Source organism: Rhinatrema bivittatum, chromosome 1 (assembly GCF_901001135.1).
Source record: "Rhinatrema bivittatum chromosome 1, aRhiBiv1.1, whole genome shotgun sequence".
NCBI lineage: Eukaryota > Metazoa > Chordata > Amphibia > Gymnophiona > Rhinatrematidae > Rhinatrema > Rhinatrema bivittatum.
The window spans coordinates 723,044,717-723,072,578 of record NC_042615.1 but is presented as its reverse complement, the minus strand read 5'-3'; the positions used below and the strand labels follow the sequence as shown (position 1 = coordinate 723,072,578).

The following is a 27,862-nucleotide window of genomic DNA, read 5'->3' as shown; positions in this document are numbered from 1 at the left end:
GATAAAGCTGGTGAAGCCATTGAAGAAAGCACCAAAATTTAAGCGTTGTAGCAAAGCAAATAAATAAGGCCAATGAACTACATCAAAAGCCTTTTCAGCGTCTACCGAGAGAGCCACCGCTGGCAGCTTATTTTGCTTGACCCACCAAATCATATCCATTATTTTATGCACGTTGTCACTAGCTTGTCTACCTGGTATAAACCCAGCTTGGTCTGGATGAATGATATTAGCCAAAAACCCATTCAGCCTGTTGGCCAAAATCTTTGCCAAAATCTTCAAATCAATATTAATAAGGGAGATTGGCCTATAAGAGCCACACGCGGTAGGGTCCCTGCCGGGTTCGGCCAAAATCGTAATACCAGCCGTATTAGCTGTAGAAGAGAGCGAATTCCCTTCCCTTAAGGATCTAAAGAACTTAGCCAAGACAGGAGCCAGCAAAGGAGCAAATTGTTTATAAAATCTCCCTGTATAGCCATCGATGCCTGGAGATTTACATGGTTTTAGTTCTTGAATAATTTTCCGTATTTCTAACTCCGAAATGTCTTTATCCAAAATAAGCCTCTGAGGGATCTAAAATTTGTAAATCTGAATTATCCAGATATCTATCTATCCCCTCCTGTGAGATCGTTGCATTAGCAGAATATAATTCAGCAAAATATTGCTGAAAGCGCTGTCTAATTTCTGTACCATCCACAAGCATAGACCCGTCTTGGCTTTTAATTTTTACAATAGACGCTTGATCCTGTTTACGCTTCAATTTGTGTGCCAGCAGCTTCCCTGCTTTGTTGCCCCCTTCAAAGTATTTTTGTTGAATCCGCTCTAACTGATATGCTATGGTTAAGTTATCAATAGCGGATATTTTAGAACGCACCTCCTCAATAGATCGAAGTAAACCCCTCCGAGTGGGACATAATTTGTGATTTTTCTCTAGTATGGTTAACTGCTGCACTAAATGTGATCGCTCACGAGCTCTTTGCCGCTTGACATAAGAGGCTCGAGCAATAATTTTACCTCTAAGTGTCGCTTTTAAACATTCCCAGAGCGTCCCCGCTGTGACTTCGCCAGTATCATTAAGCAATAAGTATTCCTGAATATCATTTTCCAGCTGAGACACAAACCTGGGATCATTTAGGAGGGAGTCATTTAATTTCCAAAATCTTATCCCTCTATCGTAATCCTGGAGGTGCAGAGTAAACCAAACAGGAGCATGATCTGACCACACCATAGCCTCAATCTCAACCTCTTTTATCCTAGGGAGTAAACTCCTGCTACCCAGAAACATATCAATCCTCGAATAACTATTATGGGGATTGGAATAAAAGGTAAAATTCCTGGATCTAGGAAAACGTGTTCGCCATACATCCACTAATCCCATGCCTGTAATCAAGCGTTTAAGTGCTTGTCTAGCCACCCTAGGGTCCGAGCTAGTCCCAGTGGAAGTATCTTTACTGGGATCCAATGTGAGATTAAAATCCCCTCCAAAAATTACAGAGCCTTCTACTTTGGACAACAGAGTGCTGTTCATTTGGTTAAAGAAGTCAGCCTTATGATCAGTAGGCCCATATACCGAGATCAAAGAGAGGATTTCCCCTCCCAGCAAAATTTTCAACAGGACCAGCCTGCCCGATGCATCCATAAACTGGTCTTTAAATTCAAAATGCATATCCTTATGAATAAGAATGCCAGTACCCGCGTATTTTGCAGTGGGAGTGGCTGCAGCCCAGTACTGATAGGGAAATTTGGGGTGCCTCATTAAACCCAGATAGCGTTTTCGCAAATGTGTTTCTTGGAGAAACACCACATCCGCTCGGATGCGATCTAACTCTTTAAACAATAAACGACGCTTACCTGGGCTATTGAGCCCTTTAACATTAAGAGAATAAAATGTAAGCGTCACCATGGTAACAAGACCCCCCCTTCTGTTTGCTGGAGCTTGCCACTGAAAATCCTTCCAAGTGCCAAACTCTGTGCCACATCCATATTAACTCCTGCATGTTAAACAGAAACAATCCCAACCCCATCCCCCCTCCCCCCGCCCCCCTCCTTCTGTGATCCCTGAAGCACAAACCCTGTGCTTCTGTTAATCATGGAGGAAGTCAACCGTCGCTCCTCATGACCCCTATCGGGTAGTGAATGCCAAAATCACCGCCTGTGTCACTCGTAATACTGTCAGACATGGTGAAACTGCAAGCCTACTTAGTAAAAATACGCAGTCAGTCCGGCAGGTCGGTCTGAGGCTCCTCCTCGTTATTCCGCTGGAGCCTTTTGCGCCCCTTCATGGCCCGCTGCCATTGAGGTTGAGCCTGAAGCGTAGTAGCGATGTGCGCCAGGGCGGCACCTGCTCCTTTGGCGCCTGGGGAACATCAACTGTAAGACCAATCTCCTTCAGGATCCCGCAGGCTTCCAGGACTGTTTGCCTTATGTGTTGTGCCCTGAAACTGGAATGATAAGCCTCCCGGATAGAGCCACCGGTATCTAATATTGGCCTCCACAAGCTTCGCTGTGATGCAGTGAAAATCCTGGCGCTTTTTTAGAGTAGCTGAGGATAGATCCGCAAAAATGGCAATTTCATGCCCCTCCCAGGGCCAGGAACGCTGACGCCTAGCAATGTGGTATAGCTGTTCTTTGAGAGCAAAAGAGTGGAAACACACCACAATGTCTCTAGCTCTGTTGCCGATCCTGGGGCCCAGAGTTCTATGGGCTCTGTCAATAAGAATGGTAGGAGAGGCAGCATCAGGTTCAATCCCAGGGGATTCCAATAAAAAGGTCGCTATTTTCTCTACTACAGCAACACAGTCCTTATATTCTTCTAATTCCGGTACGCCTCTTATCCGGAGATTGCTTCTCCGACTGCGGTTTTCCATATCTTCTACCTTGTCTGCTAGGGCTAGGCATGTGGCTGATAGATCCTGATAACTTGATTGCATCTGCAGCCAGCCCTCCCCCTGGGTGTCCAGCCTGCATTCCGCCTCCTCCACTCTCCTGCCGAGCTCAGCAGTCTCTGCTTGCATCCCTGCAATTAAGGAGGTAATCTCAGCTTTATACCCCTTAATATCTTGCCTGATCTCGACGAACCAGCTTCTGAGTTCTTCACGGTTTGGGAAATCAGATGCAGGAGCAGGCAGAGCGATCGCACCCTCTTCACTCTCCATGCTTTCAGCACTCTGCTCCTCCGGCGCCATCTTGTGGGTCCCTGCCTCGGAATCGCCGCTGCCTTTCATGTAAGAGAACTTTTTAAAATCAGCTGGCTTTCTTTTTGCGGCCATTCCGTCAGCCTCAGGACTCCTTCCCCTCTCTAAATCGCGTGGTTGCCAGCAAAAACGAGCGGTTTTTGCGATTTTTTTTTCAAGCGGGAACCCGCGGGGCTCACAGAGCACTAAATTTTCGCGGCTCCCATGAGGGGTGACGTCACTTCCTCCAGAGCATAATGGATCTTAAGTACCTGACCTAGAAGGTTGTGTTTTTGCTGGCGGTCACTTCAGCCCACACGGTCAGTGAGCTCCAGGCTTTAGGTACTTATCCATCTGATACCAAGTTCTTCATGATAGGGTGGTTCTGCATGCCCATCCTAAGTTCTTGCCTAAGGTGGTGTCAGAATTCTGTCTTAACCGGTCTGTCATCCTTCCAACAGTCCTTCATAGGTCACATGTCCAATGTGAATAAGTATTGTACAGTGTGGACTGCAAGAGAGCCTTGTCAATGTATCTGGAATGGATTGCAACCCACTGTCCAGTTTATTTTGATACCAGCAAACTGAGGAATAGTCATTGCCAGACAGACTTCATTTAATTGGCTAGCAGATTGCATTCCCTTCTATTGTACCCAGGCAGGCCAGAATCTGGTGAGCCAAATCAAGGCTTACTGTCCAAGCTATGGGAACGTTGGTGGCTCACCTATAGTCAATTCATGTGGAGGAAATGTGCAAAGCTACCATATTAAGATCTTGCCACAGTCACATCTTGCTACTGCTTGCTTGCCTAGAGAAGCCTGACATGACAGGTTTGGCTAGTCTGTCCGATGGAATTTGAGGTATAGAAACAAACTCCTTTCTTTTCTAGGGCCTATTTTTGTTCCAGGCTGCCACTCGGATAAGTCGAAAGGTAAAAATGGCTTGTTGCCAAAATAAATACTGTTGTACCTGTTAGCACTTGTTCTCTCCCCCCCCCCCCCCCCCCCCCCCCCCCCCCCCCCCCCACACACACACACCTTTTTTCCATTCAGGGCAGTGTGTAGATAAGGATTCTCCATGTATGAGGACTGCCATCCTGTTTGTCCTTGGTGAAATAATTGTTTACCTGTAATGGGGGTTCTCAAGAGGACAGCAGCATGTCTGTCCTTTTCCTACCCTACCGCATGACATGCTGCAGCATTCTGCAATAACTGAATAGCCTTTATCTGATATTTTGGGAGGCCTGTTTGCAAAACGTTGCAGTAATCAACAGCACTGAGAAGAAAAGACTGAACATTATTACTAGAATCAATTTGCAGTAATAGATAATGTAAATAACAAGCATCTCATTTTATTAAAAACATTTCTTACAAAGTCTCCTAATGTGAGGAACAGAACATTGCTGAATTGAAATAAAATCTTACATTGTATACAGTATCAATAAAAGGTATTGAAACACCATCAATAAAAGCCCCAGGACAAGTACTAGGATAGGTACTATAAGAAAACCACTTAACTTCAGTCTTCCTAATGTTTAAAACCAATTGATTAGCTGACATCCAACTTTTTATACAACTAAACATTCCTAAATTTGTAGCAGGGTAGAAGCGAAATCAGGAGAAACAGGAAAACGTTTGCATATATTTTAAAATGGGAGTATGCTGTTCTAATAACTGTGCTAAAGGGCAGATATAAATATTAAATAATATAGCAGAATGGATCCCTCTGGGACCCCTACTGCTAATTCATGCCATTCGGATTCCTGTTGATCAATTCTCACTTAAAATACCCTGTTTTTTTTAAGGAAGAGAATCATTCTATTACATTCCTCCCCCCCCCCCCCCCACCCCAAAAAAAAATACCTATGTCAATCAAACAGCACATTAGTATATGATGTGAGCCTATATCAAATGCAGATGATAAATCTAAAAAGATGGTAATCAGACTGCTTTGCATCCATTTCCCTAAGAAAAAAAATCTGCAACTGAGACCAAGTGTTTCAATGCTTTGTCCACTATGAAATCCACACTAAGGGTGATTTATAGATCTTCTGTTCTTGCAGGTATCCAGTAAGTTGTTTTAACACTAGTTTTTCCAAAGTTAAAACTGGACAAAAATTGGAGCAATCATTGAATTTGTTCCTTTATTTTAGAACTGGACGAATAAAAGCCCTTTTGAAAAGCTGTGGGATCACCCTCCTGAAGTGACCTATTCACAATACTAATTTTGTAAATATAATTCTTTTCCTATTAAAGCCCCTATTGGAAATGGTTCAAGTGCACAAAAAGATTTGTGAAGAGCATTTAAGGTATTTTCAACCTCAACTGAGGATTTCAGAGGACTGCCATTTGGTTTCTGATTGTGTTACAGTAATGACATGCAATAAATACTGATAACTGACGCAAGCAAAGATGTTACCACCTCAGAGCAATAATCTGCAAATTGCTGGCAGTCAGGAAATTTTGTTCTACTTATGGCCAACAATGGTTTATTTAGAGATCTAAGTAAAGTAAGTGATCGATTTGGATTGGCTCTCAGTTGTTTCAGATAATCTTTTTTGCTAAATCAAAGCTTGCTCTGTAAGTCCTCCTAGCCTGATGGAGCTGAGTCGCAATTTTTCTATTCTTTCAAAATTTACGTTCAGCTCGATGCATCTTTTGCTTATTACAGATTTAACTTTGATCAAATCAGGGAACAGAACCATTCAGTCTCTTAACTCTTCTGTTCCTTATCGGGGAAACCTCATCTAAAGTCATACTTAGGGAATTATTAGAAGAATCTACAAAGACTTAAAGGGTGTTAGTATCAATCATATTCATTTTTTTCCCATCTGCAGTATCTTCTAGAAGCAGAGAGAGCCCCTATTCTCTGCAAGAAGAACTATTCTGTCAGTTGGTAACAGAGACCACACAGGAGGGTGTGATTCTGAACTCTGTGCTTACAAATGGGGACAGTATTTCTGACGTAGTAGATCTAGGAACCAGTGATCACCGGATGGTGTGGTTCAATAAGACGCAAGAGACGTCAGGAAGACTTTATCAAAATTTCAGAGTTCCTCAAGGCGTCATTAGCAGGATGGGAAAATCTAGGGGAAGAAGGGCAGTGGGCAAACCTAAAAGGAGATATAAAGGCAATTAATCTTTTTGTTAGGAATGTAAATCAAGGGAAGAGGAAAAAGAGTTTGTTTTCTAAAGAAGTATCTGAAAAGGTAAGGGAGAAAAAAATAGCATTCATAAATCAAGAGATCGCAGAAAGAGGAAGACAGGCAACAATATCTGGAAAAATTAAGGGAAGCTTGGAAAGTAGTCAGGAATGCAACAATTCAAATAGAAGAAAAATAGCAAATACGGTAAAATTATTTTTTTTTAAACATGTTATGTGATAGAAGGAAGTGCAAAACTGGCATTGTGAGACTTAAAGGTGAAGGGGAAGAATATGTAGAGGCTGATGAGGAAAAAGCAAACTTGCTTAATAAATATTTCCATTTACTGTTCACTGTGGAAGGGCTTGAAGCAGGACCATATTAAACAAATAAGATTGAAAGCAAGATAAACCTCAATCGATTTTTTTTTTTTTTTTGAACAGTGTGTTCATGAGGAGCTAACTAAATTTAAAGTAGATAAGGTGATGGGGCCAGATGAGAATCATCCAAGGGTACTAAGGGAACTTAGCGATATCTTGGTAGCTCCGCTGGCTGACATTTTCAATGCTTCTTTAGAGTAGGGAATAGGTCTAGAGGACTGGAAAAGGGTGGATGGTGGTTCCTATTCATAAAAGTGGAAGAGGAGGAGGCTGGGGGATACAGGCCAGCTAGTCTGACCTCTGTAAGCAAACTAATGAAATCACTGCTAAAACAGAGGATTGTGCAGTTTTTGGAATCCAATGGATTGCAAGATTTGAGGCAGCATGGTTTTATCAGAGGTAAATCTTATCATATGACTCTGATCTATTTCTTTGATTGGGTGACCAGAGAGTTGGAGCAAGGGAGAGCACTAGATGTAGTGTACTTGGATTTACAAGGGCTTTAACACTGTTCCACATAGACTTATAAATTGTGCTCCCTTGGTATGGATCCTAGAGTGACGGGGCTAGAAAACTGGCTGAGTGGGAGGAGACGGTGGTAAATGGAGTTTTTTCTGGGAAGGGGGTTGTTAACATGCATTGGGCCTCAGGGATCGGTCCTTGGACCAGCTCTTTTTTTCAACTTTTTTTGAGCTATATGTCGGAAGGTTTGTCGAGAGAGGTTTGTCTATTTGCCGATGATACCAAAATCTTTAACAGGATGGACAGCCAGGAAGGAGTGGAAACAGGATGAGGGATGGTCTGAGTTCTGGCAGCTAAGATTTAATGCTAAAAATGCAGAGTAATGCATTTAGTGTTGCGGGCATGGACCCTTGGGCCAAGATAGAGTTGATGCAACCTGCATGGAGGAGCCCTATAGGTCCCTAACATTGGGCGAAAGGGCAGTTGCCCAACTGGAGCTTGTACTTTACCAGCTCTCATTCCCCTCTGGTCGAGCCTTTGGGTACTAGGGCCGGAAGGTCTTAGGAGGGGGACTCTGCAGACAATAAGATACATATGGTCCCAGCTAGCTCTGACCCTGCTACTTCAAAGAATTTTGAGTAAGACCAGGTCAGAAGGTCCAGAGATCAGGCTAAGATGGATATCAGGAATCCTTCTCAGGGAAAGGTGGAATGGAGGGACAAGGAGCAACACAGGAGTAAAGGCACTTTGAGAAACAGGAACCAAAACAGGACACAGGCAACAAAGCAGACTGACATGTTGCTCAGGCACTGGAGTCATGTGAGGAGAGGCCTTTTATAGGCCTCAGTGGCAAGCATCAGTAGGGGCCACTGAGAATTACCTGCCAGGGTCCCTTTAAATCCTGAAGAGGGATGGGTGTGCCTAAGGCAGCGCCCCACATAGAAAGTTGGCATCTGGTGTCCAGCCCCATCGAGGAGCAACAGGATGGCCCGGGATAGGGGTTGTTGGTGGCATCCCGCTGCATTGCAGAGCAGCTGGGACCAAGGAAAAAGGAAGGAGCGGCGGTCTATGGGCAACCAATGGGCCACTATTCATAACATTTAGGATGCAAAACCCCAAAGGAAAGGTACAGTATTTGAGGTTAAATTGTTCTAAGCACAAAAGAAGAGCACTAACTTGGGGGTAATTGTGTCCGATCTTAAAGTGGCCATACGTGGATAAAGCGACAATAAAAGCCAGAAAGGGGCTTGGCTGTATAGGGAAAGGAATGGTCAGCAGAAAAGGGAGGTGATATAGGTACCTGGTGAGACCTTAGTTTGGAATACTGTATACAATTCTGGAGACTGCACTGTCAAGATGATGTAAACAGGGTGGAATCAGTCTAGAACATGGCTACTAAAATGTCATTGGTCTTCATTCAAAATCATATGGGAACAGACTTAAAGATCTAACCTTGCTTACCAACATTCAGAAAAAGGCTAAAGACATGGTTGTTTAGGCAAGGCTTTCCTGATCACATCTGACGATCACAACTGACTCATGACTTTCTCCAGACATACTACAACTACTTGTAAATTTCCCATCAACACTATGTAATTTTAACACTATGTAATTAATTTAATTTATTCTTTTCATTGTTATTGCCTAAATTATTCCTGCTACTCTTCTTCTCCTCCAAGTTCTAATTTCCCTTGTTTTATTGTAACTTTCTTCTCTACCTATCAACACCAGTTTTTCGTTCAATGTTATCACTCCCCTGTTTCCTGTAAACCAGCATGATGTGATTTTTATCATGAATGCCGGTATAAAAAAGCTTTAAATATTATATACATTAGAGGAAAAGACATTCAAGTATCTGTTTTCCATGCACAGGAAGTGAGCAATTTTCAATGGAAAGCAGACCCTAGAATGAGGGTGCATAAGATGAGGTTGAAAGGGGGGTAGACTCAGGAGTAATCTTAGGAAATATTTCTTTACCGAGAGGGTGGTGGATGTGTGGAACAGTCTCCCAGTGGAAGTGGTGAAGACAAAAACAGTATCTGAATTAAAGAAAGCATGAGATAAATACTGGGGATCTTTAAGGAATTGAGAATTATAATTAATTAATTGGATGGATGAGAAGACTGGATGGGCGGATACAAAAGAATCGCCTGCCAAGCTTTTTGGGAGGGACAGATTATTGCCTGCTGGCTGAGAACTGACTCCGCCTCGAGATATAGCTGAGTTGAGAAATAAATCTGGACTGAAGGTTAAATATTGATTCAGTGTTAGAGGATGGGGAAAGTACAAATGGAAACAAGATGCCACAATTTTGAGGACTCGATCCTTTGATATTCCACCACTCGTTGAGAGCAGGTCAATCCTTCCTCCATGCCCCTCAGAAGCAAGTACCAACAACTTCCTAGGGTGCAGTGTTTGCTGTGCCCACAGCTTTGGGGTTTGCATGTCCTGGTTCCTCCCCATCATGGATGACATCTCCTCCTCCTTTCTAGGGCTGCATACCAGTTCTTCAGTTCAAGGGAAATCGAAGCCATAGTGTAGGGACTAGTAACCATAGTAATTTGTCCATCTGTCATCTCTTGGACCAGTTTCACCTTCCACTCTGAGTTCTCCATCCTGGATGCCTTGATGAGCATTTCATCGATGTAGTCCTCAATTCTCCCAGACGCTTCTCGGTCTTGCCACCTCCTCTCAGTTCTTCCGTCTCTTTCCTTAGGGGAATCTATCTGCAGACATCTTTCACATTGAACCAGTTCCTCACTCTGGATCAGGACATCTTTCTGGACAGCAGTAGAACTGGTAACAGAGGCAACTTTTTTGGCTATGCAATGTTCCCCGACAATCCTTCAGTTGCTGGTAGCTTCTGGTACCTGTTGAAAGAAATGAGAAAGACCTTATTGACTTTTTCGAATTAAATTCCTTCTAAATAAAACCTATAGTAGGGGTGCAGGGCCTCTAGAAGGCTGGGGCTGTGGAGCCTGGATACACTCGAGGTAACCTCTGGTGTCCTCTCCCAGGGGCTGCTGGGTAGGATATGCAGATGAGCCTTCCAGTTCTCTTCTGCTGCAAGGAGAGTTGTTAGAATTCACTCGCCTTCCCAGATTCCTTGGCTTTGTACACTGACTGCACAGCAGGGAGCCGCCATTGTACGCTCTGATGCGTTTTACTAAGACCCAGTGAAGACGCATAGGGCGTGCATGTGCATCTATGCACGCAATTCTGCGCACTCTGGTGGGAATGTCGGGTAGTCACCCCGATGTCACACATTCAAGACTACTTAACCTTCCTGGACCTGGATTCATTGCCTTGGCAACAGGTTCCATTGCCCTGTTTCTTGCCCCTGCCTTGCTCACTGTGTGGATGGCCCAGGAAAGTTTGTTTAAGCCCCTGCCTCAAACATAAAGTCCTTTACCCTTGTGTAAAAGTCCCTCTCTTCTGCCAATTGTCATTTCTCATTCTAGCTAGTTTTTTGTAGCTCCAGCATGGCAGGAAAGAAGTAAAGGACTGGTAGAGTCAGCTTCCTTAGTTTCTTACCTGGAAAATGGTGTTTATAGTCACCATTATTTAAGCAAAAAGTCAGTGAGGTGTAAGCATTGGCTCATTACTCTCCTTACCTTCAGTTTTTCCCCAATAGTGCTCCCCACTCACCCCAAGTTTCTTCCAAATGGTTTCAGCTTTTTATTTGAATTGAGCCATTGTTTTGTCTATCTTCTTTCCAAGATCTCATGCACTTAAAAGGAGAAGATCTTCTCTTCACTGGACTATGAAAATACCTTGGCATATTATCTAAAGAGAACACATCTTCAGACTTCTCAGCTTTGTCTTATGATCCTAACAGACTGGGGAATAGCTGTTGCCAATCACTTAATCCAACTGGCTAATAAAGGCTCATAGAGTAAAAGCCATGGCTATACCTCAGTGGCTCACCTCAGCCGTGTCGTTTGAAGACATCTGCAAAACTGCAACTTGGTCATTTGTTCACATCTTCACATCCTATTGTCTAGACTGTCAGTCCAGAAGTAATTAGCTTTGGGCAAGCAGTTTTACACAGCCTGTTCATCTAATAGTCTCTTCTGCCACAGTGGTTGTCAAGATTGCTTTTTCCAGTAAATGCTTAATCATGCAGCCTTCAGCTTGGGAGTCCCCATGTGTCATGGTTAATTCAGCCCTGTTTGTCGACCAGAAAAAGCAAATTTGCTTACTGTAAATGGAGTTCTGTATAGACAGCAGGATAAATTAGCAATACTTACTATCCGCCTGCAGCCTGGATAATAGACTACTTAGCTAACGCTAAGCTTTACAATCTACTAAGGGACTCAGGAGGCAGCACATGCATTGGAACTCCCACATGTGCTCTAATAAAATTTTAAAGAGCTAAAAATCTTTGTTCAGATGACATCACTCACGTCATCGCTAATTTATCCTGCTGTTTAGAGAATCCCCTTTACTGTAAGTAAACGTTTTGTTTTTTATATTTGGATTATCTGAATTCCTTTTCCTGATTTGGTCTTCATCCCTCTGTCCATATAAAGTTTGTTACTTTTTCTTTTGTTTCCTTCCACCTCCCTTCATTAGTGTTTTCATCTTTCTCTCTACACCTCACTTTTCATTTCTTCCCTCATTCTTCCTCCTCTTTCAAATCTCCATCTAATCTCTCCTTACTTTTCTTCCTTTGCTCTTTCTCCCTCTTTAACGCTCTCATTTCCTCACTCTAGTTCTCCACTTGTTGTTCTGGGGCCAGAAGGTCTGAATGGAGAACCTAGAGGGAGAGCAGACCACTCAGAAAGGTCAAGTAGATTTGGGTTGCAGTACCTGTACAAAATTTCCAAAATTGTTTTGGGCAATTTGGTGGAAAACTTATAGCTCATCTGTTACTAATTTGCATTTTCTCTGTTTTAGAACTTGTGTAAGGCCTGTGGTGGTATATGGCGGTACACAAACTGGGCATTCGATACGCCAAATAATGGAAGGTTGTAATATACTATGTGCAACTCCTGGAAGATTAATGGATATGATTAACAGAGAGAAGGTAAGACTTGGAAATGTTTCATTAAGTATTAAAACTCTTGCTGTATGAAAAATTAATTCCAGATACACTACTGCTTTTGGGTTGGCTGCAGATTCTGCAAACCAGCATTCAGTGCATCTGGGAGGAAGTCAGTCGTGTGTGTGTGTGTGTGTGTGTAGTAGAAACTATTAGCTGTTGTAGAGTGTACTTATACTAGGTTATAAACAAAGCTTGATTCTTTGGCTCTTGTCTGAGGACCCTTATTGTGATAAGCAGGAAGGGCATAATGAAAAATTTGAGAAGCTGTGAATAAGCTGTTGGAGCCCGATCTCAGGAATGAGTAGCAGTGAAGATTTGGGGCAGTAAGAAGAATATTTAAAGTGTAATTAAGCTTTTGTGTTGTAAGTAAAGTATTTCTAGGAGTCACTCCATTGAGGCCTTTTCTAAAGGTTAATTTCTGTAGTAATATTTTGAAGAAATACTCTTAGCTTTATCACAAGTTTTACGGTGTCTGAATTTAATATTTTAGTTTGACAGGATATTTTACTACATATTGCAGTTCATTTAAACAAGCTTTGGCTTTAGTGCAATATGCCATCATAGCATGCAAATTACGTATATTTTAGTGCTGTCATTTTGATACTCATTTAGCAAACTATGCAGTTAGCTGGCACCTCTTGTGCTGTGAAAATGGGTTTAGCACAGATTAATTTAATGAAACGGCAGTTTAGGTAGAATTGCATGTTCTAAAATAGTTTTCCAGTATTTGGAATGTTAGAATTTTATGTAAAAGGGATTTTTTTTTTTAGTTAGATGAGTTATATTCCGCACATTCCATATGATCAAAATGTTTCACAATAAAATGTATAAAATGGCATAAAATACTAATACATAAAAAAATAAAAAATACCACAGTGCCATCAGAAAAGAAAAAAAACTACACCAGTACAATCAACCAAGCAGAAAACTCTCCCAGAGAACTGTTCCAAATCATAACCAAGCTCCTGAATGCCACACCCGGAGTACCTCCTCTTCATGATCAAAACCCAATGCAATAAACAGACCATATTCTTCACTGATATTGGATGCATTTAATCCAAACTGGATAGAATATGGATAGATAACTACACACAAAAAAACAGCAATTGGTACCACTGTACTTGTTCTCAAACTATCCAACTGCAAGAAGATGTTGACTCCCTACTCTCTACCCTCAGAGCAACCACCTTCTAGAAGACCTGTGTCCACCGTGGCTCATCCTGCTACACTGCATTCAAACCATCACAAATGTATCGCTGTGGCCCACCTCCCGAATTTCCTAAAAAAAATAAGCAATTGTGCACTGAAAATACCTTGAGCCAAATGACCTGAATTAGTGTCCTGCCTCCAATCTTCCTTTTTTAAAATAAGGTCATTGAAAAGGCAATCCAAATACAACTCTCCAACCATCTGCTCACTGCAAATGCCCTAGACACCCCTCTCAATCTGTATTCTGACCCCGCCACAGCACAGAATACTCATAAGCTCCATATCTACCTAGACAATGAACAGCCATCCCTACTAATACTCCTTGACCTGTTAGCAAGCATCTACACAGTAGGCTACAGTATCCTTATCTCCCGACTAAGCAATTTAGTTATCTCTGGCCTTCTACTAGCCTTATTCACTTCTTTCCTGTAAGACCACACCCATACCATTGCACTAGGACCAGCCCTTTGAGCCACAGTCACTCATAGAGATCCATCCTATCACTGACCTTATTTTACATTTACATGACTCCCCCTGGGCAAGCTTATCAAAGATTACCATATCAGACTGTTATGCGGAGTACATCCAGCCACTGATCCCACTCAAATCAAATCACCAGCCTAAACTGCCTGGAAAAAATTGCCTACTGGTTATTCCAAAATGAACTATGTCTGAACCCAATGAAAACAAATGCTGTGGATCAGAAAACATGAACCCAGCCACTTCATCTCAAAAGTGATCCTAAAGGAACAACCCTAACTGCTAGATCCCAAGTCCAGAGCTTAGGGGGTCATCCTAGACTCCCAGTTTACTATTAAACCCCAAATTTAAGCAGTGACCAGAGCAACTTTCCAGCTCCACTTGCTTTGCCACCTTCATCAATGGCCATCCAATCCACTGTGATCTGTCACAGTGGATTTGACTACTGGACTACTGCAACACACTATATATATCGGAATCCCAAGCACTCTAAATTACCACCTACAACTAACAAAAAACACATCAACCTGTATGACAATGAAAATAGACAAATCCAAACACACACCTGTCCTAAAATCCTTACATTGGCTCCCAACATTGTATCGAAACAAAGTCCTGCTCCTGGCCTAAAAAATCCTCAGACTGGTACCCACCTACCTTAAAAGCATTAGCCCCATTTGTACCCTTCACTTGGCAACCCAAGCATGCCTAACAGTGGTTTACGCAGAAGAAAGCGCCTCAATACCAGAAAAGATTTTGTAGGATCACTTCCTACCCTATGGCATTTCCTTCCACTTCATCAGACTTGCCCAGGATCTCCTATTTCAGAAAATTAGTGAAAACCTAGCTATTTTGAAGTAGCTTTTGGAGCAAACCAGTCACATGAACTATACCAAACATTTCCTTATACCTTGTTTCTCTACTGATCAGGAAGCCCACATGAAATCTACCTCCCCACCTCATCCCCACCAAATGAAATAAACACTGTGCTCCTTGTAAGAGCCTTGTATGTGAACCAGATACCCTTTTGAATTATTTTTACTGGATATCTACTGTCAGCCTGTACCATTTTCATCCCTGAAAGTGTATTCGCCCTAAACAAACATCTAGTCCTATGCCTAAAGCAGCAACCATTGCTGTACATGATTTAACCTAGCTTCTGTTCTTTATTGAGCTCTGCAATATTGTAATTAAAAAATCTTAATCTGTGCTATGCTTACCTCTTCTTGAATGCTCACATATCTTCGAGTTTGTACCAGTGGCATAGTCAGCACTGATTTTTTGGGGGGGCCCAAGTTTAACATGGCTGAGCAGCAGGCATATAGGTTTAAGCCCTACTAGTTTGTACTCTTTATCAATAAATAATGCTTTAGAGAGCACCTGATAATGAATTTCTAAGTGGTCTCCAACAGCTGTTATACATCATGAGTAAAATGTGAAAATTTAGCTGTTCAAACATGTCAATATTAAAAATTTCTTATCTTTATTAATTTTATATTTGTTTACAAATACATATCATGTAAAAAGCAAAAACAAACATCAGATCCAATTAATCATGTAATAAAACAAATGTATTCTTTCATGAATCCTTTATTTTTAGAAAGGCAGAGTTTCTCATCGATAGCAGGGCTGAATCAGCCATGCTGTCTGAGGCCCAGGAGGTGGAGCTTCTCAAAGCTGTAACATAGAGCTCTGCTGTGCCACTGCGCGAGGGTTCCCGCTCTGGAAAAACAGTCTTCAGTCTGGTTTTTCCACGCGCAGGAGCGCACGCAAAGCTTCGGATCTCTACTCAAAAAGATCTTCAGGTGAAAAAAATAGATTTAAAAAAAATGGAAATCACCACTAGCGCATAAGAAGCCCAGGCCATCAGGGTTTAAACTGTGTGCCTGTGGCAAAATTATGTTGCTGACAGATGGACATGAGGCATGTTATGTGTGTCTGGGACCAAACCACATACAAAATACCTGCAAACATTGTGGGGAAAATGTCTCCACGAGCTAGGCGCCAAAGAGCCAACAAAATTGACAAATTGAGGCTGGCTAGGGGATCCTACACCCCCCCCCCCCTCAGAGGCACACTCGTCGCCGGGCACAGCGACACACCATCCGGCCAGAGTTCAAAGGGCGACATCGATGAGGCCTACCTCCTCGGGCTGCAGTAGAGAGAAGGCCGGGAAAGTGAAGACTCATATGGGAACGCAAGGCCTCAGAAACATCGAGGCATGCGTCAAGTACTGCACCCACATCGAAGAAGATGCATCATGCATCACATACTCATTCAGGCCACCGAACACTGCTTCCGAACCTCACACAACAATTGGCGCAGGCATCCACTCCGGTGAAGCCTTCAGAGCCGGCGCACTTATTGACGCAGACACATGTAGCTTCGACGCAGAAACACTCAGACTCCAGCGCAGCCGACAAATTTATTGACGCAGCAAGCAACGCCGTCGCAACCAGTGCCGACTCTACCACAGAAACAGCAACGATGCAGTTGACGCAGTCGGACAAATCAATACATTCACATACCACAGAGGACCCAACGCAGGTCTTTTGTCACGCAAATGCCCGGGGAAGAGTGGACATTCATCAAAATCCGCGGACAGGCAAGGAGGAAAACATTCCTATAAGAGGAAGCACTCTAATTACAATTCAATTCACGAGAAGGGGAGTGAGCTAGAGACCTATCACGCGACTCTCCAGAGTTACTTACACGTAGACCTTCGTCAAGTGGCAGTAGAAGGACAAATCCACAGGATTCTTCCATTTGAAGAGGAATTGCATATATCTTCACGCTCATCCTCTTCCTCACTAGAGGTACTTTCTGATGTTTCATCAGATTCACATACATGACCTAAGAGACAAAAATTACATAGTAATATATCACCAGAGACAGGGACAGGTTCCTCAGCAACCCTCTGTTCCGCACAAAGTACCGGATATGGCCCACATATCGCACATGCCAGTGGAAGCCAAGGAGACCCTTACACAGATTTCCGCTTTACTAACAGGTTTTCTGACTACACTACAAACAGCCTTTCAGGCTCCTCTACCTCCACATGATAACCCACAGGGCTCTCTGCTAGACTCAATGGACTCTTCTCCGAGACATCCTTTGACTCCATTACCACTCTTACCTCACCCACTAATCCCATCGCCAGGGCTACCATAGGCTTACCTCAGCAGCCACTGTCAGACCCATCCTCACAGACATCCTCAATGGGATATCCAACGGATCCAGAACAGAGCATCAACAATCGTACTCACCACCAGAGGACTTAGCTTACCTTAAATTTATTGAAAAGGTGGGCACAGCCCTCCACCTGGAAATCCAGAAAACACTGGATCCTAGAACAGACATTAGGTCTCCTAAAGATATTCGACCTCCCTAGTGAACCAACTAGTTTGACAACTCATAAGATTCTTGACACTGTCCTGGAATAATCCTGGGAAACTCCGCATAACATAGTTCCAGTATCTAGGAAAATTTTACATCAAGTATATGTTGCATTCGTGGCTGCTCTAAGCCCTCACTCCACCCTCTCTATCTCTGTGGCAACTCCCTTCAGGCCTGATGGACGGCTTGCTGCCGCGGCGTCTCCGGACCGGCTCGACGCTGTGGATCCATGTTTCTGATGACATAGGGCGCGCGCTCCGAAGTATGTACCAGCAAGGGCGTGAACCTCAGGGGCGTCCCCCTGTATTGACATCATCCGCTTCCAACATAAAAGGTCTTCACTTTCGCTTACGATTTGAGTTAGCAAGGACGGACGAACGAATCGCATACGGATTCGTCCCAGCTACTCTGCCTCCTCGGACTTACCAGAGGTACCCGCTCCTCAGGGGCCTCACTCTCTTTTCTCTATTTCAGATTGCAGATAGGAACTGGTACTCGCTCCTCGAGGGCCCATGTTCCTGAACACCCTGAAGATTCTCTACTTCCTGGAAGCTGTCGCAGATGCAGACATTCGTGGGTTACCACTGCTCTCTCAGCTTTCCCTGGAACCAGGTACTCGCTCCTAGAGAACCTAACTCTTTCCAGCTACTGAGCCTCCTTAGGAACCTATGTGAGCATAAACATTGGCAAGTTAAATGTAAGACATTGATAAGACAGGCTAAGAGAGAATTTGAAAAGAAGTTGGCTGTAGAGGCAAAAACTCACAGTAAAGACTTTTTAAAATATATCCGAAGCAGAAAGCCTGTGAGGGAGTCAGTTGGACCGTTAGATGATCGAGGGGTTAAAGGGGCACTTAGAGAAGATAAGGCCATCGCGGAAAGATTAAATGATTTCTTTGCTTCGGTGTTTACTGAAGAGGATGTTGAGGAGGTACCCGTAATGGAGAAGGTTTTCATGGGTAATGATTCAGATGGACTGAATCAAATCACGGTGAACCTAGAAGATGTGGTAGGCCTGATTGACAAACTGAAGAGTAGTAAATCACCTGGACCGGATGGTATACACCCCAGAGTTCTGAAGGAACTAAAAAATGAAATTTCAGACCTATTAGTAAAGATTTGTAACTTATCATTAAAATCATCCATTGTACCTGAAGACTGGAGGATAGCAAATGTAACCCCAATATTTAAAAAGGGCTCCAGGGGCGATCCGGGAAACTACAGACCGGTTAGCCTGACTTCAGTGCCAGGAAAAATAGTGGAAAGTGTTCTAAACATCAAAATCACAGAACGTATAGAAAGACATGGTTTAATGCAGAGCTTTCCAAAGTGTGTGTCGCGACACTTTACTGTGTCGCCTGCAGTGTGCCGGTGTGTCGCGCAAGCCCGGTGCACGTGACACACCGGCAAGTGGGAGCCAATGCGGCCGCCGGTGGACCTCATCCCACTGGCGGCTTAGTACTGAAGAATCGCTGTGCTCCGTGCCGGCAGGAAGATCGGCAAGGCCGTGGTGGAGCTCACGTCACCACGGCCAGAAGAAAAAGGTGACATCTAAACGTGCAGGTGCTCCTTCTCCTTCCTGCCCAAGCGGCCCCGGAAGAAAAATATTGAAGGAGCCGCAGGGCAGGAAGGGGGAGGAGCGTCGGCCACGTGCAGAAGAGGAGCAGCGTTGTTGCTGCCAGCTAAGAAGAGGAGGAGGAGGCCCAGTAGCAGGGTCCCCACCGCGGATCGGCCCGAGAAGAGCAGGGCGGCCGCTGCAGAGCCCATCCTGCAGCGACCCGTGAAGAGGAGGCCCAGAGGTAAGAGAGAAGCTGAGGGCCCGTAGAGTGCGTGTGAATGCATGGGTGCCTGCCTGAGGGTGTGTCTGTGTATGAGAATGTATGGGTGTCTTCCTGGGGTTTGTATGTGTGAGAAGAGGTGCCTGCCTGTGTGTGGTGTATGGGTGTGTGTGTGAGAATGAATTGGTGCCTGCCTGGGGGGTCTGTGTGTGTGTGAGAATGAATGGGTGCCTGCCTGGGGGATGGTGAGGGAGTGGTATGAAAATGAATGGGAGCCTGCCTGGGGGTCAGTTTCAGTGTGTGAGTGACTGGGAGCTTGCCTGGGTGTGTGTGTTTGTATGAGAATGATTGGGAACTTGCCTGGGTATGTGTGTGTGTATGTGAGGGAGCCAGAGAGAGTGAGAGCATGAGTGTGTATGAGAAAATCCAGGGGAGTAAGAGTTTGTGTGGGGGGGGGGGGGGGGTGTGTGGAGGGGAAGAGAGTTTCTTAGAGCCTGAGAGTGTGTCACTGTTTGTGAGAGCGAGAGGTTATGGTGGATATAAGAGCATGAATGTGTATGTATGTGACAGTGTATGTGTGAGAGAGAATGGACATGTGAGTGTGTGTGAGAGAGAAAGGATAACCTCCTAATCCTTGACAATATCAGGGTAACTGGAAATCAAGAGCTCCAAAGTATGGACAGCAGGGGCTTTTTAAAATCCTTATTAGTTTTAATTATTGGGTGTTATTTGATAAATGTGCTGTTTTGAAATATTTTATTGGTGTTTGGGAAATTGTAAAAAATGTATATGATTTTAATTAATAGAAATTCTATTTATCAATAGTTTTAAAATATTCTTTTATTAGTATGGTTTTACTATTATAACTGATGCTTTATGTTTCTTGATTTTATGTTTTATGAGGAATGGTGGTTCTGTTTTTCCATTGTTAATACAGAGAGTCTGGCTTCTTGGGATTTCCATTTCAGTTTTTGTCTAATTTGTGCTCCTTTATTTTGTAGTCTGTATTTGGTGAGGGTCTGTCTCTGCTCTGTGTGTGTGACCATGATGAGAGATTCTACTAGCATAGGGATCTATAGCAATCTGGTTTGTTTTGTTTCCTCAGTAGGTGGTATATTGGTATTCTAGGACCCAGTTAATATTTACCCTTGCTTTTTCACAGGTAGGGTTATTGTTGTTTGAGTCCTTGGTGTTATTACTGTTACGTTATGATGGGATTGCAGTATAGATTTTGAGTGTCTTTTTTGCGGGGTTTTGTGTTAGTTCACAATGTGCCTGGCAGTGGAAGCCTGGCTGCTGTTACTGTGAGGTGACACCAGAATTTGAAAATATATTTTAGTATGATGAGCTGTAAGGGAAACATCCAAGCTCCATTGTTTGGGGGAATTTCAGTGGATGCAGAGAGTTACAGAACTGGAGGTGCAGGGTTTATATAGACATTCTGTCCCTTCCTATAAATTCCAGACTTCACTCTCATAGCCATATAGAATTAGTTGAATGAGGCTATCAATAATTTTATAGTGTGAAACTGGCCAGCTTTTTAAAATTACGCAGAAGACCTTTTGGACTTTTTTATTAACATCAAATATTCAAAAGCTGTGTCCATCAAGCTCATATATCTCATTAAAGAGGTAAATTGAATAACACAATAACTTTGTTTTATTATTGTTACTCATAAATTATAACAATAACATTAATCTTGGAATATTATATATTTTTAATATAAATGAAAGGTTTTCACAAGATAGGTTGTGTCATGAAACATTTATTATGTATATATTTAAGGAAACATACGTAAATTGTCAAAATACATTTTGTTCATTTAACCTTTAACCTCTGGTTTGCTAGTAGATGAATTACTGTGTCCCGAAATTATGTTTGTCTAAAAAGTGTGTCACCAACATGAAAAGTTTGGAAAGCTCTGGTTTAATGGAACAAAGTCAGCATGGCTTTACCCAGGGCAAGTCTTGCCTCACAAATCTGCTTCACTTTTTTGAAGGAGTTAATAAACATGTGGATAAAGGTGAACCGGTAGATATAGTATACTTGGATTTTCAGAAGGCGTTTGACAAAGTTCCTCATGAGAGGCTTCTAGGAAAAGTAAAAAGTCATGGGATAGGTGGCGATGTCCTTTCGTGGATTGCAAACTGGCTAAAAAACAGGAAACAGAGTAGGATTGAATGGGCAATTTTCTCAGTGGAAGAGAGTGGACAGTGGAGTGCCTCAGGGATCTGTATTTGGGACCCTTACTGTTCAATATATTTATAAATGATCTGGAAAGAAATACGACGAGTGAGATAATCAAATTTGCAGATGACACGAAATTGTTCAGATTAGTTAAATCACAAGCAGATTGTGATAAATTGCAGGAAGACCTTGTGAGACTGGAAAATTGGGCATCCAAATGGCAGATGAAATTTAATGTGGATAAGTGCAAGGTGATGCATATAGGGAAAAATAACCCATGCTATAATTACACAATGTTGGGTTCCATATTAGGTGCTACAACCCAAGAAAGAGATCTAGGTGTCATAGTGGATAACACATTGAAATCGTCGGTGCAGTGTGCTGCGGCAGTCAAAAAAGCAAACAGAATGTTGGGAATTATTAGAAAAGGAATGATGAATAAAACGGAAAATGTCATAATGCCTCTGTATCGCTCCATGGTGAGACCGCACCTTGAATACTGTGTACAATTCTGGTCGCCGCATCTCAAAAAAGATGTAATTGTGATGGAGAAGGTACAGAGAAGGGCTACCAAAATAAGGGGAATGGAACAACTCCCCTATGAGGAAAGACTAAAGAGGTTAGGACTTTTCAGCTTGGAGAAGAGACGACTGAGGGGGGATATGATAGAGGTGTTTAAAATCATGAGAGGTCTAGAACGAGTAGATGTGAATCGGTTATTTACTCTTTCGGATAGTAGAAAGACTAGGGGGCACTCCATGAAATTAGCATGGGGCACATTTAAAACTAATCGGAGAAAGTTCTTTTTTACTCAACGCACAATTAAACTCTGGAATTTGTTGCCAGAGAATGTGGTTCGTGCAGTTAGTATAGCTGTGTTTAAAAAAGGATTGGATACGTTCTTGGAGGAGAAGTCCATTACCTGCTATTAAGTTCACTTAGAGAATAGCCACTGCCATTAGCAATGGTTACATGGAATAGACTTAGTTTTTGGGTACTTGCCAAGTTATTATGGCCTGGATTGGCCACTGTTGGAAACAGGATGCTGGGCTTCATGGACCCTTGGTCTGACCCAGTATGGCATTTTCTTACGTTCTTATGTTCTTATGAGTTTGTCATCTACTACTGGCTATGCTTACAGCATACCCTGTCTACTCACTATCTAAAGTCTTTCTACAGCTCAGCAACCCTGGTATTGCAGTTCCAGTATCAGAGGGACTACAGCCCTGCTGGGCATATCAGCTCACTACTGCCACCTCTGGTGGTTCTACTAATCTGTCTAATAAAAGAACTGTCTGTCTCCATACCCAAGCCTAGCCTGTGGTCCCTCTCAGAATATCCTCCTGGGGGCGCTGTCATCTGCCATCAGCCCAAGGATTCACCTATTTACATTCCTTTCCAGCTGAGTACCCTTTCTAGCACTCCGCTGGTACGGATTGCCAACTCTGCAGTCTATATCACAACAAGATTGCTAGTTCCACCTACGGAGCATATCAGATTGCTAAACTCCTCCTTCCACGGGAGTCAGTCCCTAACAGATTGCAACTCCGCATGGTGACTCGTAACAGATTGCCAACTCCTCTTACAGGAGTATCCAGCAGCAGATTACAACAGATTGCTAACTCCTCCCTCTTCAGGAGCTGAGCATAACTCCCATCTGCTTGCTCCTCCCATCAGCATAGCAGATTATAAAGGTATAAAATGAAACAGTCTCCCTTTTACGCCACACCACAACTGCCACACCAGTCCATTGTGGTTGAATCTGCGTTACAGAGGGCCAAGAAAACAAGGTCGCACTCAACTACACCACCGGGCAAGGATCACAAAATTCTCGATTTTGCAAAGAGGTCTTTCCAGTCTTCTATGCTGGGAGCATGTATTGGACAACATCAATTTTATATGGTCCAATACATCTATGACTGTCTCCAACAAGTCATGACCCTCCTGCCAACCTTGTCGGAAATCTCGGAAATTCCTCAACCGATCCAAGACATGGAGGAGTGGTTACTCCATTTTTTGAGATCAATATATGAATCATTTGAGCCATCCTCCCGTATCTCTGCTTCGGCAATAGCTGCATGCAGGATTGCGTGGCTCAGGGCAAGTGCCATACGGGAGGACGTCCATGAAAAATTGGCAAACTTTCCCTGGTGGTAACTCACGAATGTCTGTATCTGCAATAGCTTCCAGGCAGTAGAGAATCTTCAGGGTGTTCAGGAACATGGGCCCTCGAGGAGCAAGTCCCGATTCCTATCTAAAATCACTTATATTCACCAGCCTCGACTATTGCAACTCCCTATTGTTAAGACCGCCAAAAGCCTCGATCCGACCACACCAGCTACTGGAGAACGCCTCAGCCAGAATCCTCACCGGACATAAAAAATCCGATCGCATCACTCCTGTACTAAACAGTCTGCACTGGCTACCTGTAGAAAAGAGAATTGGACACACAACACTAACCATCTTACACAGAATCTACAACAGTGAAGGAACTTGCCTAAACAACATTATTAAGAAACACGTATCCCAACGCAATACAAGAACCACTAGCAAATTGCAACTAGAAATACCATCATTCTCAACTGCCAGACATTCAAATGTTAGAAACAGCCATCTCCATAGTCGGTCCTCAACTATGGAATTCACTGCCAAAACAGCTAAGATCACAAAACACCAAAACTTTTAAGAAAGATCTCAAAACATGGCTTTTCAAACAAGCCTTCAAAGATGGAATTGGCTAAACACACAAACAATTAAGGTCACATCAAACAATCACGGACAGATATCTTCGATTACTGATTGTTTCATTACCAATGACGATAACCCTCTGTTTAGAAGTTTAAAATGTTAACTGTTTACTGATGGCGATGAACTATGGTTCAATGCTGCAGTCTATTTTATTAAGTAGGGCCATGACCAATCCAATTGCGTAGTCATAATATGCACATATATATTGTATCACCAGTTATAGTGTTAAATCATGTATCACGTCTCACCAGTTATATTAGACTTATATATTGTCGCACCAGTTATATTGTAATACCAGTTGTTACTCTTGTAATATGTTGTTTTACCTGTAAACCGGAGTGAAGGCATCTAGCTAAACTTCGGTATATAAAAACACACAAATAAATGTTATGGAGACAATCTGTTTGGTAATCAACTGCAGGCGACGGTATCACAGTTAAAAGAAAAATTAGTGGCGGTACAATCTTTAGTAAATCCTCCACCTTACTCTTCCTACACTAGGCGATATTATCCCCAGATGAGAAGACAGCCTTTCCAGAGATGACCATTTCGTCCATATCCATCATACCGACCTGCCTACCAACAACCACAAAGACGACAAGGCTCACAACAGCAACAGCCTAGAAGAGGCAGACCTAGAACCCAACATACTCGGGGTCAAGCGACTGAAACTATGTCAAAGGCTCAATCATCTTTTTAAACTCGGCGGGGCTACCCCTCCACCTGCAGCCATCGCCGGGAGGATCCAATTCTTTGCCCAAGCTTGGTCGTAGGTTACATCCGACCACTGGGTAATAGAGATTATACTTCACGGATACCACCTTTATTTCTCTGCCAATCCACCCCTTCCTTCCTTACCTTCTGCAAACACCATGAAGGATCACCTTCAACTATCATAGGAGATCACCCAGTTACTCCAATAGCAAGCAATACAACAAATACCCCATTCTTCCTGGAACAAGGGGTTTTATTCTCCATATTTCCTCATTCCCAAGAAGACAGAAGGTCTATGTCCCATCTTAGACTTACGGGAACTCAATAAATATCTAGTCAAAAGTTCAAGATGGTATCTTTGAAATCCATTCTACCTCTTCCCCAACCCAACGATTGGATGTGCTCCCTAGATCTGAAAGATGCTTATACCCACATCCTGATGCACCCAGCATCATGGAAGTACCTGTGCTTTCAATGCAAGGGAAAACACTATCAGTACAAGGTTTTACCCTTCAGTCTAGTGGCTGTACCCAGGGGTTTCACAAAATGCATGGCAGTGGTGGTGGCCCACCTCAGAAAACAACACATCCATATTTTCCCATATCTCAACGATTGGCTCATAGTGGCATCGGATCCACAGCTACTACGATCTCAGGTGCACCAGACTATTCAATGTCTTCAGGGGTTAGGGCTGGTGGTCAATTTTCAGAAATCAAACCTCACACCAGCACGGTCCCTTCAATTTATTTGTGTCCACCTGGTGACGTACCAGAGCAGAGCATTTCTATCAAGAGACGGAGCAATCACCTTCAGACACTTACTGCGAAATATCAAACATGCAAAAAAGACGACAGCACGCCAAGTTTTAACTATCCTGAGGCACATGTCAGCAGCCATATACACAGTGCAAAATTCTCGTCTGCATATTCGAAGATTACAATGAGGATTAAAAAGACACTAGTCACAACAGTCAACCCTTGTCTCACAAGGTATCCTTAATTCCACAGATGTTAACGGACATCATTTGGTGGCTAAAAACGCTAACCAAAGGAGCGCTTTTCACAACACTTCCGCATACAGCAGTACTGACCACGGATGCTTCCCACAAAGGTTGGGGTGCTCATCTCAATCACCTGGAAACACAAGATCAATGGTCTCAGAAAGAGAGCTCTTTCCAGATCAACCTCCTGGAACTCAGAGCGATAAGGAATGCCTTACGGGCTTTCCTCACACACCTACAAGGCAAGCGGGTCATGGTGAATACAGACAATCAAGTAGCCATGTTCTACATAAACAAGAAGGGTCAGGTTCCTGGAGCCTTTGCAGAGAAACACTGATAATTCTGGACTGGACAGCACAACATTCCATTCACCTTCAAGCGACATACCTGCCAGGAGTAGCCAACACCAGGGCAGACCAACTAAGCAGAATCTTACATCCACACGAGTGGTCAATACACCAAGAGGTAGCGGATCAAATTTTGCATGCTGGGTAACACCCACCATGGATCTATTCTCCACAGAGAACAGAAAAATACCAAACTTCTGTTGCTTGATGAAAAGTCCATACCGAATAGTGCAAGATGCCTTTCTAATTCCGTGGATAGGGAGCTTACTCTATGCTTTCCCACCAATTCTTCTGATTGCTCAGACGATTCAAAAATGCATACAAGACAGAGCAAACATGGTCTTAATTGCTCCAGCATAGCCCAGACAGCCATGGTACGCTTAGCTTCTCAGACTGTCCATCGACTATCAAATCTCATTGGAGAACCGACAAGATCTCCTGTCGCAGGATGAGGGGTGCCTTCTCCACCCCATGGACAAGTTGTTACACCCGACAGCATGGAGATTGAACGGTCATTAAGGACAGATATGGGTCTGTCGGCCTCTGTTCAGGAAGTTATCCTAGCGGCCAGAAAGCCATCCACAAGACGAAATTAGTTTCAAATGGAAACTATATACGATTGGGTGCACGTTGCACCAATGTGAACCACGCAGTTGTCCGCCAGAGCACCTTTTAGAATACTTATACTCGCTCTATGATGCGGGACTGGCCACAGTGTCTATTCGAGTTGATCTAAGCGCAATAGCGGCCTTTCACTTTCACAATAATGGTTGTTCCATCTCTACGCACCCAATAATTTCCCGCTTCATGACCGGCCTATCTCACCTTAGGCCTCCCACAGCAAAACCACTGGTTCCTTGGGACCTCAATATTGCCTTGGAACAACTCATGCTTCCCCCTTTGAACCCTTGGACTCTTCACTCGTCAAATACCTTACCTGGAAGGTAGTCTACCTGGTAGCTATCATGTCAGCATGCAGAGTCAGTGAGATTCAAGCATTGGTGCATTACAGTCCATATCTGCAGTTTTTTCACAATAAAGTAGTACTTCGTACACACACAACTTTCCTACCGAAGGTAATCTCTGCCTTTCATATCAATCAGTCGATTGTTTTACCTACTTTCTATCCTAAGCCACATCAGAACGACAGAGAGAAGTTGTTGTGCACGTTGGATTGTAAGAGAGCTTTGCATACTACAAAAGTAGAACCCAGTCAGACACTAGACCTTCACAACTCTTTCTTCCCTTTAACCCTAACTCTCCATGCTTGCTGGTAGCGAAAAGGACCATCTCCAGCTAGATTGTGCAATGTATAAAGTTCTGTTACGTAAAGAAAGGACTACAACTTTCTTCACCTCCACACACACATCAAATCAGAGCTGTATCTACATCCAACGCCCATCTACAGAATGTTCCACCCATTGAAATATGTAGGGCAGCAACCTGGTCATCTCTGCATACCTTCACATCGCATTATTGTATAGCACAACAGACAGCAAAGATGCTGGACTATGACTGGCAATACTCAATACCCTTCATAAGTGAACGTTCAGATTCTCTGTCCACAATCCAAGTTCGCGCCTTAAAAAAAAAAAAAGGAATCAGACAAGGCGTGATAACAGCTTCGGACTCCCAAGACAGCATGGCTGATTCAGACCTGCTATCGACGGGAAAAGCAAGTTTGCTTACCATTAACTGTGTTTCCGTAGATAGCAGAATGAATCAGCCATGCTAACCCACACACATCCTGGATAGACAATCTATGTACTACCGGAGTTCACACACTACTATGTTACAGATTGAG

The 27,862-nt window shown here is 43.3% G+C and overlaps 1 protein-coding gene across 9 annotated transcripts in view; it reads left to right on the top strand.

Moving 5' to 3' along the window:
* Positions 1 to 27,862, top strand: part of DDX4 (DEAD-box helicase 4) — a 429,564-nt gene that overhangs the window by 304,120 nt on the left and 97,582 nt on the right. For all 9 annotated transcript variants that reach the window (XM_029577088.1, XM_029577062.1, XM_029577068.1 and 6 more), the window contains one exon: positions 12,053 to 12,182. In XM_029577088.1, the coding sequence (XP_029432948.1) occupies positions 12,053 to 12,182 (130 nt within the window). The remainder of the gene's footprint in view (positions 1 to 12,052; positions 12,183 to 27,862) is intronic.